General features: G+C 37.2%; 1 protein-coding gene across 1 annotated transcript in view; it reads left to right on the top strand.

The window, feature by feature from the left end:
* LOC103274880 (cytoskeleton-associated protein 2-like) overlaps window positions 1-10,882 on the top strand; it is a 22,405-nt gene extending 11,523 nt beyond the window's left edge. The window contains exons 5-7 of the mRNA XM_021706050.1: window positions 5,744-5,813; window positions 9,442-9,685; window positions 10,174-10,882. Coding sequence (XP_021561725.1) covers window positions 5,744-5,813; window positions 9,442-9,685; window positions 10,174-10,426 — 567 coding nt within the window. The 3' untranslated portion in view covers window positions 10,427-10,882. The remainder of the gene's footprint in view (window positions 1-5,743; window positions 5,814-9,441; window positions 9,686-10,173) is intronic.
* Window positions 10,883-11,226: the final 344 nt, after the last annotated feature.

Raw genomic sequence — 11,226 nt, forward strand, 5'->3', positions numbered from 1 at the left:
ACTCACCTCAGCCTCCCAAAGTGCTGGGATTACAGGCTGAGCCACCGAGCCCGGGTTAGTTTGGGAATTTAGAGGGATCTTTTAGTTTGATTTTGATTGGAGGGAAAATTCGCAAGCAAAAAAAGTAAAGGCCATAGACAGCTATGTGAAGGTGTCCCTGGGACCCTGATGGCCTCCTGAGCTAAGCATCCTCAGTCCCCCATGTGCCTGCCTATCTAGGACTTTCCTTGAGTGCCTTATGGCTTGAGGCCGCAAACTAAACATGATTGAGATTGAATCAGAAGGCTTTTCAACAGTGCCGTTAGAAATGGTCTGATGTATGAGCTTTTTAACAGACCATTTGGATGGGAACTGGTCTGTTCCTACCCATTTCCAACTGTAAACGGGCAGAATTGCTAGGACCTGCTATAGATAAGTGAATTACATTGTAAGAGGTGCTAAAGATTCACACAAGGCTTTTGGAAAAGGAGTTGTGAGGTTTGGACAACCAGGTGGGAGTAATCTAGTCCCATGCCTTATTGTACCACTCAGAGAGCACTCAGCATCTAAGGCTTCATTGATCCTGCAGAAGAAGTTAGCCAGGTGCAGTAAAGTGACCAGACTTCGTTTTCCAAAAACTTTTCAGCAAACCTCATTTAATAAACAGTGGTGTTATCTAGCAATAATGTTGTTTGTTTTTTTTTTTAAAATAGGAACTTTTTATTTCCTGGAGGAACAATTTGCTTTTGGTGCCAGGCATAAGCTTTATATCCTTTCAGCATATGGTAAACTTGTAGGAAGCACAATTTAAGTATGGACTTTTAAAATAGTTTTCTGCGCTGTCTAGTTTTTAGAATGCCTGGATTCCTGGTTGAAAAGTAAATTAGAATGGCCTTTTTCTGTAGTTAGCAGGATCCCCTGACTAGAGAAACGGCTTGACAACATCTATGTTCATATCTAAGAGACTTTCCAATAGTTTTACAAGGACCAATAATTGCAATCTATCCTGAGCAAAGCTCAAATCATAGAGACAAACTCGCTTCTAATAACCTGGCTGCAAGCATTTGAAAATAAGAGCAATCTGGCTGCTCAAACACCAGAAAAAACCTTCTGTCCCCATCACAAGTAGAAATACTCTTTCCCCTTCCTAGTAGAACAGCGAGAGTGAGACATGAGAGAAAAAAAGAGAGCGCTTCCAGTCACTACCTGGAATGAAGTTTTGCTTCTTCCATCCTTTCAGTACCTTCCATCAGGAAGGATCACTTAAGGAGTCTCAATTCTGCACAATGCAGGGGTCAGGCCCCTTCCTACTTCCATCTGTCCCTGGTCAGGGAGGACCAGTTGCCTGGTTGGAGGAAGCAGAAACATGAAGACAGGGGAGGTTTCATAAGTGACCCCAAGAAGGAAAAAGAGTGAAAGTGGAAGCAGCAGTGACCAGGGGTGGGAGGGGCAGACTGTGGCCATATTCAAATCTAGGAGTAAAGCCGGGCCCGGTGGCTCAGCCTGTAATCCTGCGCCTTTGGGAGGCTGAGGTGAGTGAATTGCCTGAGCCCGCGGGTTCGAGACCCGCCTGGGCAGTGAGACCTCATCTCTACAATAAATCAAAAAAATCAGCCGGGCGTGGTAGCGCATGCCTGTAATTCCGGCTACTCGGAAGGCTGAGGCGAAAGGATCGCCGGAGCCCAGCAGGTCGAGGTTGCGGTGGCCGGGAGCGGCCACTGCACTCCAGTCTGGGCGACAGAGTGAGACTCCGACTCAAAAAAAAAAAAAAAATCTAGGGGTGAGGGCAATTGCTGAGCTTCTCACGCCCCGTGCTTGGGCACCAAAGGTGTTGCTGTGGGGTGTGGGGTGAGGCTTTGCAGGCTCTTTGACCTACCACAAAAAAGGATCTCAGAGCAGGCCAGTATATTTTAAGACAAGAGTTTACTAGACAGAGTGGGGGCATGCTAGGCATCTTAAGAGAAAGAACTTGCTTGTGCTTTTGCTTTTGACAAGAAGCTTGATAGACCTATACAAGTGATTATTATGCAAGGGTGGGCTGCAGATATCTGGTTCCAAGTGTCGATTACCATCTCTCCACCTTAGATGAACTAAGGAGTGGTCTTTTCCTTGATAGACTTTTATGCTAAGTATGAGCTAAGGTGGGCTGATTGCCATTTTTCCACCTTTGATGAGCTGACGGGGTGGGCTTTTCCTGAAAACATGTTTGCCTTTTACAATGATTATAATGCTAACCATGAACTGAAAGGTTGGGTTGCACTGGTAGGTCCACATTCCAGCCCTCAGAGTGGTCAGGCCTAGCCTGCTGATAAGGAAGAATATCTAAATGCTTCTCCTATTTTTAAACTTCTTATAAGAACAGATCTATGTCTAATTTGTACTAAAATGACTTACCTCAGGTCTACATCTGGTTGGGCTTGAACTTCATCTTGGGGCGGGCCCTGGCTGTTGCTGCTCTGGTTGACACTTTTGGGGGCCCAATCTGATCTTTGTTATTCAGTGTAGACAATTTGGAATTATTTTGAAATGTATCACAGTGTAATTTGAGAGAATTGCAGTTGTGTGGTAGTAATAAATGCGTAAAGGCCACAAGGAGACCGGGCACAGTGGCTCAGCCATAATCCCAACACTTTGGAAGGCCGAGGTGAGAGGATTACCTGAACCCAGGGATTCGAGACCAGCCTAGGCAACTTGGTGAGACCTTGTCTCTACAATAAATCACAAAAAATAGCCGGGCATGATGGTCTGTGTCTATAGTTCCAGCCACTTGGGAGGCTGTGGTGGAAGGATTGTCTAAGCCCAGCAGTTTGAGGCTGCAGTGGCCATGAGCATGCCATTGCACTCCAGCCTGGGCAACACGAGTGAGATTCCAACTCAAATAAATAAATAAAGACCATAAGGATTGCATTATAAAAATCTGTTTCTCAGCCTTCTAAAACTTGTGCTCCTATCCTAGGGATCATCAGACTTTAGAAAGTAGATATAAGTTGAAATGTAAATTTTATTAAATTTTATTAATTTACATTTAATTTAAATGAATGAGATATATTTAAAGTGAGAAACATTTTAGCACATGTGACTATGTATATTACCTGGTTGAGAAACTTACTAGGAGGCTGAAATATTAATATTAGAATTTTCTTACTGAATATAAAACAAATGAAATTAAATTCACTTTTTAAAATGTTATCAAGCACTGATGGTTTTATGAAAGAACTCTTTCACCGTAGGGGTATACCTGAAGACACTCATATTTATATACTATACAAATTGGTCCTATCAAGGTATGCACCCAGAAAATCACTATAATAATCAATATAGTTAATATCTTCACCATGCTAAGAAGTTGCTCACGGGCCATGCAATTCATCACCCCCATTCCTGACTTTGTGTTACACCTGATTTCTGTCACCATATTGGATATTTTACTTTATTACAGTTTGGTATAAATGAAATTTTATACTATGCTTGTTTTTTGGCTCAGTATAATTTTTTAATAAAGACTCATTTGCTGTTAAAAAAATTAGTCTTGCCTACAAATAGAAAATGATAATAAACTAGTTTCTGTAACATTTTTATCTCCATGGTGGTTTGATATCATACCTCTTTCCTCTGCTAATCTATTGATATACAAAAGGGGGCTCGAAAAAAAATCCAGAATTTATTTATAAAAATTGTGTGTTCTTCCATGTTTAAATTTAAGTCATCTTCAAAGTACTCTCCATTTGGTGCAACACACCTTATCGCAGCACTTTTTCTACTGCTCAAAACAGTTTTTGAACTTATCATTTTAATGCTTTTTAGTACTTCTGCCATTTTTTGTTTCACCTCTTCCATCAGCAAAACGGTTTTTCTCTGAGGATTTTTTTCATCCAAGGAAACAAAAAAGTTGCTCAGGGTGAGGTCAGGTGAACAGAGAGAGTAGGGCATGGGGTCATGCTGTTTTGGGTCCAAAACTGCCGAGTACTCAGTGTGGTATGGGCAGGTGTATTGTCATGGTGGAAGAAGCAGTCACTTATTTTCTACAACTCAGGATATTTCTTCCACAAATCAGGATGCGACCTTCTCAACACTTCCAGATAAAAACCGATGGGTTCCTAGAACACTTACCTAGTGGGGGAAGTGTACTACAGGGGGCCTGCCCTCCAAAAGATAATTCTGTGGTTTTTTGGTTCCCCCTCAAACAAAGGTTTGGGTATAGAATAAATCACTTCTTGACAGGTTTTTTGTTGTTGTTGTTGTTGTTAGGTTTTTTTGTTTTGATGGATAAATGTTTCTAAAATATATTTCCTTTTGACCAAGTTTCTCAGAAACACATTCTTGGAGATTGTTTACAAAGCCAATTTTTAAAAATTTCTCTTTTTAACCTTTTTTTTTTGGAGTTAGAGTCTCACACTTGTCACCCAGGCTGGAGTGCAGTGGCACACTCACAACACTGCAGCCTCGACCTGCTCAAGCGATCCTTCTGCCTCAGCCTTCCAAGTAACTGGAACTACAGACTCACACCACGACGCCTGACTAATTTTTATGGTTTATTGTAGGGACGAGGTCTCACCAAGTTGCCCAGACTGGTCTTGAACCCCTGGGCTCAGGCAATCCTCTTGCCTCGGCCTCCCAAAGTGCTGGGATTACAGGCTGAGCCACCATGCCCGGCCTCTTTTTAGCCTATTTTAAAAAGAAAAATCTATTCACTTTAGTCTCAGCAAAGACAACAAATATTATTTGACTTTTCACCTGAATAAAAAAAATTGAATGTTTGGCAGATGGTCTTTCAGTGGCTATTATGTATAAACTCTTTCTAGAAGGATAATTAGATCTGACAGAATGGCAACTGGAAGGAAGTATTTGGTCCCTACTACATTGCACCAGAAGGACATTACTTAAGGCAGTTAATGGCAGTGAGGATAGGATGCAAAGTAGGAACCAAGGTTCACATAGAAAACAATAATATAAAGGGAAAGATATGATACCAGAGCAGAAATTGGAAAATAAGAATCAAAATTAGCCAAGATGACTGGGTACAGTGGGGTACAGTAGTCTCAGCTACTTAGGAGGCTGAGGTTGCAGGATTGCCTGAGCCTACGAGTTCAAGTCCAGCCAGGGCAACATAGCAAGACCTCATCTCAAAAAACATTAACTAAGAAAACTGAAAGCAAAATAGCTAAGTAATTCAGGACTAATTTCTAGAACTAAGACTATGAATATAAACCAGAGTTTCCCTAATCTGAAATGTGTTGGAACATTGTAGGTGCTTATGATATCTGGCAAATAATGGACACTTAGTAAATGTTTGAATGAATTAAATATATTGGATTGATCAACCTTAAGCTCTTCAGAAATACTTTTACTAGCATGTGAAAGTTAGCATGGACCTAAATGTAGGAGAAAAGGAACTGATAAACTAAATATAATCAACTCTCTAATACATATTAATAATATGAATTTGCCATCTAGTCATTAATTTTGTTCATATCAGGCAAGCAGCAATAGTTACCAAAGGCTTAAGAAAAATTATAGAGGGAAATTTTAAACTGATGAAATTCTATCCTGTAAGTTCATTTTTAATCTATAAATTGGGAAAGACTACCACTTTTCAGTCTTAGTTGTAAGTGTTGTGAGAAACATAGTTTAAGAATGTTTTTATTTTAGAATACAGTATGAAATTCTAATCACTAGGTTTTAATGTGTTTAACTTGAACAACCTAGTTAATGTCTGAGAATATAAAACTTACATGAGTCTGCTTTCTTCATTACAAAAATTAAGCCTATTGAAGAGTTACGACATACAATTGTAGATATTCTAACAATGAAGAATCAAGAAAAAGTCAATTTTGGTAAGTCATGGTTTCTTTTGTTTCCTTCAAGTGAATTGCAATTTTTTAAATTTTTCTTTGCTGAATTCGTGTTTTCCTTTTATCTTTTTTAACTTTCAAAATATGTAGGTTGTTTCTTTCCTCATACTTCTGTTGACCTGCCTCTGAGATAAAGTGGATTTATGCAGTATAAAGAATTTTTAATTAGGAGATCTGGTTCATAAGCAAAATTTGTCATTGTGAAAGTAACTTTGCCTCCCTAGGCTTTAACTTCCTATCCTGGAAATAAGGCAACTTGATTAGATGATCCCTAAAGACCTTTTGCTTATTATATCCTTTTTTAAAAAATAATTTTTTTATTTTAAATATGTGGAGTACAATTCAGGGTTAGGTATACAAATGTACATTATACTCTAGAAAAACTCATTCAAGAATTCTTTTTGCTAGGGATAGTAGGTGGAGGTGAAAAAAGAGATGAGCTGTTAGTGATATAAAATGTACAAACATTTTCTAGATTTAGATAAAGGTTGTGCCAATTACTCTGACCTTAGGCAAAAAATTAGCCCTTTCTTTATGTGTATAATGGTAATTATTGGGACCATTGAATAAAATAATGTTTATAGAGCAGCTATCAGAGTCTGTGACACATAGTAAATTAATTAAACTTTAGCCATTAGTATTAATCTGTACTTGTGTTGAGGAAAATTCTTTCAATTTTTTGCTATAACATATATCACCAAGTCAGCAAATATTTGAGTGCATATTATATAATATTTTCTGTATTTTATCATCTTTTGAATAATTTTAGCAAGAGCCAAACAGCTTGAACTTTTTAAGACTCCTGATATATGCTGCCAAATTGCTTTTCAGAGCAGTGATAGCACCCTTATTTTTAGTACACAAAATGAATTTGAAATGTTGAGACCTGAGTCAAGGGCTAAACTTTAAATAAAATCAAAGATACTGAAATTCTAAAGTAAGTGTGTTATGTAAGTTTTTGGTTATATGTAATACCAAAAAAAGTGGGGCTAATTTGCTAATGCATATACTAATGACTATACTAATGGTTGTGCTGGAGAAAATCCTCCTTCTGTTGGCAATATTCTTCGTTCAACAGGGATTATTTCAATTTGTGGTGACTATTAATATGTATCAGGGAACTATTAGTATAATAGGATCTTAGTCATAGAACTTAATGAAGGAGCTAGAGAAGGAATGATCAGGAAGAGAAGAGGAAACCCAGGAAAGACTAGTATGCCACAAACAAAAGGAGGAAAAAGTTTAAGAATAACCCAGTCCTGTTTCTTATTCACAAAAAACAGCAAAGCAGAAATTAAAATTCCATAAATGCAGCATTCTTCCTATTATTCTTACTGGTTCTAGAGATGTGTGGAGAGATAAAACCAGTATTTAATCTAAGTTACTCTCCCTGTCTTATTTTAATCTATTACTGTTTTCTAGCAGGTAGAATATTTATTAGTCTTTAAATGGGAGTGAAATAAAGCTACCGTAGCTTTCTGAAATGTATAATTTTAAGCTTTGAATAGAAAACCAGTTTTAAAGATCAGAGTTACACCTCATCAACAAGGGTACCTGCACAAGGCATATTTGTATACCTAAACCTTAACTGTACCCCACAGTTTTAAAATAAAAAATATATATTAAAAAATAAAAATAAAGATCAGAGTTACTTGTAAACAGCAGGAAAACAAGTGGTTGAAGTCATTTAGGAGAAGGTAGAAAAAAAGAAAGTGGGATATCTAAGACAAATAATAACAAAGACAAACACCATTTGGTTGTCTCTCGGTTACCTCAGATATCCAAACCTGAACATATCATTCTTCCCTAACCTGATACTTTTTTGGTTCTCTGTCTCAATGAGTGGCACTATTTAGTTGTCCAAATCAGAATCTTAAAGACCATCCACATCTCTGTATCCTCATTCTCATCACTCTAGTCAAGATGACCTACAGTTCTCACCTGGACTACAACAGTAGTCTCCAAACTTTGCTTCCTGCCCCTCTGCTCTTGCTTCCTTCCAACCCATTTTCAGAACTGCAGCCAGAATACTCTGCTACTTGTCTGCTTAGATACCTGACTCCAGCCTCTTGTCACTCTCCCCTATGTCCTTAAATCTTTTTCTTTTCTTTTTTTCATTTCCTAGAAGAAGTTATGCTATATTTTCCCTCTAGGTCTCTCCAAGCCACTCTTCTGCTTTTTCTTAACCCAACTCCTAGTAATCCTTCAGACTTCAATTCACATGTCACTACCTTGGAGTAGCATTCCCTGTTAACTACCCTGATATACCTTCCTTCTCCCACACCCTAAGTTAGGTGCATCTGTTTTGTGCTCCCTGGTTTTTTTCCTGTATAATACTTGATGCCTTTGATTACTTATTTGTCCTCTCTTTTGTGCTGTCAACTCATAGACAAGGATCTGTCCTTGTCTGACCATTGTATCCCTAGTACTAGTGCAATACATGGCATATACTAGGCACTTAACTATTTGTTGAATTATATTCATATTCTTTCTCTCCCCTTTTCGACTTCCACTCACTAAAAAAAAAAAAACACAGTCAGTTATCATGCAACAAAACATCTCTTAGTAAAAATTCCCTAATAATTAAATCCAGAGGTCCTTTCAGCTCAATGGACTTAACGGAATGTCTCTTATGCATTGCACATCTAACATATATTATTTTGAAGTCTTTGTCTTCCCTCACTGCTTCTCCATACCCGTCATCCCTTTTGCCAGCAAGAAAGAAGTGAGAACGCGTTCCTCTGGCATCAACAACTCCTAAGCAAGAAATTTCAGAAGAGATGCCGCCAGTACACAGGCACACTCTTTCAGACACAGACACGTATTCATTTGTTCATTAAGTTCTGACTCAGAAATATTTTTCAGATTGGCCTCTTCCTAACTTGCTTAGGTTGTTACAATTTTGTCTTCTAACCACACAGATCTTTACTTTTAATTCCCTCCCGTTCTAAACAATCCCTCACATTGACCAAATCTAACCATGTCTCTATCTCCAATGATTTTTTACCAAACTTGTTGCATGTAAAGCTTATTACAGTACAGCCTATCTAAGCTCATCACCTCCTTCTTTCACTCTCACTGTGCTTCTTGCCCTATATTCTAAACACACCAACTCTTTAACATTATCTTAATGGGTAATTTTCTTTTTTGCTTTACCAAGATTGTCTTCTTTGGTCTTGTCAAGTACTCATTTTTCCAGACCCAGCCTAACTCACTTGGGAAACCTTCCCTATCTGTCTCTCTGTACCAACAAGCAGAGTTAGTTTTTCCTTTTTGTAGATTTTAATAACCTTTAGTTCCTGTTTCATTTATAATATTTATCTCATCTTATAATTAATCATTTTCAAGTGAGTCTCTTCCATAGAATATAAACTTCTTAAGGGACAGGAATTTTATTGTTATAATTGTATCTATTAATTTCTGACAAGAGGCAATAGTAAATATTTATTAAGTAGTTGGCAGTAGTATTTGCTTAGGAAAAGTAATGGTTAGGAGATGGCAGTTTTGTTCTTTTATTTTGAAAATTTGATCAACTAAGAATAACTAATGTCTTCTATTTTTGTTCTTAAAATTTGGCCAAAAATTTAATCTACAAATGTATTTTCTATAGGACAAAATATTGAGGAGGCTTGTGCAACCAAAGAACAAGTTCAAGAAGTCAACATCAGAGGTATAGGTGTTAATCTAGAGCCAGTGGAGAATAAATATCATAGAGATGTGCTATTTCAAGGTGGTAAAAAAGCACAAGATGACAAAACAAAAGATCCAACCAATGATGATAAAACCCCCAATACAAAAACTAGAGCAGGCTGCTTCATTAAATATTATGTATCCACTACACCAAACTTGCAAAGGTAAACTTTTAAAATGTTATGTGCTATGATTTGCTCTCATGCCTAGGGATAATAAATATGGTATTTTTAAATCTTTGCGACGGTTTCAGATTACAACTGCCATTTGCTAACAGAAAAGTTTTCAAGCAAATGGAATATCATTGGAACATTTCACCTTGTAAATACAGTATTTGTTTTGCTTTCCCTAAATACTGCCCTTTTGAAAAATAAAAGTTTTATATGATTTTACTTTAATCCCCTCGTGTTACTAGTAACAATAGCATTTGGAATTGAGGAATTAGCCAGTTCTACAAATACTAGATTATCTACTGTATAAACCTGTAACAACAAACAGTTCCTCACTTCAAGGAGCGTACAATACCTCTCCATTTCTAAAAGACAGTCAATCATATGCTTGAAATATACAAGTTAGAGTATGACAAATAGCACGAAAGTACAAATGTTGTTAACATGTTTTTGGACTCGGGATAATTTCTTGGTTTTTTCAGTGTAAAAAAGAAGATGCAATTTGATGAAGCAAATTCTGCATTTAAAGAGCTGAAGTTTTTAACACCAGTGAGACGGTCTCGACGTCTTCAAGAGAAAACTTCTAAATTGCCAGATATGTTAAAAGACCATTATCCATGTGTGTCTTCACTGGAACAGTTAACAGAGTTGGGATGTGAAACCGATGCTTTTGTTTGTCGCCCTAATGCAGCACTGTGTCCGATGTACAAAGCTGAAGCAACAGAAGAGAAATAAAGCTTGCTAGGAAAGTGGTTTTCATCACTCCTAGGGTATTTGGCTTTGTTTTGTGTGGCTTTGGCTTGCCCTCAGGTCTCAAGTTGGTCAAGTACCTAGGCATCCTAAGTGTTCGTGGGAGGGTGTTCCTTCACTAACGCTCATGTCACAGCAGCAGTTGCCCTTCTGCACCTCAGATAGCTAATCCTGCCTTGTCAGTCTTAGCAGACTTAGTTCTTCTTTAAGATAGATGCATTTTGTCAGCTATTTTACTGTGTTCCTTGAATATAAACAATTTTTCATTATAAAAGATGATTTATAAAATTTTGTATGTAATATGAATATGGTTGACGATCACATATTCATTTGTATGATAACTTTGTTCTGTGTATTGTCTCATGTTCTAGAGAGTAGGATTCATATTCCTTTTTAACTGTATACCTAATATACATACAATAAAAATATCTATATAATGTTGTTCCAGTGACATTTATTTCAACAAGTATTTTATGCAGTGCACTTTACCATAGTGAATGAATTTGAACTTTGTTTTTGAAATCCACTGTAGTAAGATTTGACTTAAAGTTTTTGACACTTACATTATGTACTTAATGGCATATTTTCTTTTTGAAAAGGATCTTCAATCTAAAATGTTGCCTAATTGTTTTCTACTTTAACAGGTCTGTGTTCTTTAGTTGTTTTTTTCATACTTTGTATTATGATCCAAAATATGCCACACTGAAATAAAGTCCAAGCTGTCACACACTCTGTTTTTTTAATAGCCTGACCACGATTCATTTGTCTATACAATATAGCTTGAA

This window comes from Carlito syrichta, unplaced genomic scaffold (assembly GCF_000164805.1).
Source record: "Carlito syrichta isolate Samal-C Ts95f unplaced genomic scaffold, Tarsius_syrichta-2.0.1 Scaffold315088, whole genome shotgun sequence".
Taxonomy (NCBI): Eukaryota; Metazoa; Chordata; class Mammalia; order Primates; family Tarsiidae; genus Carlito; species Carlito syrichta.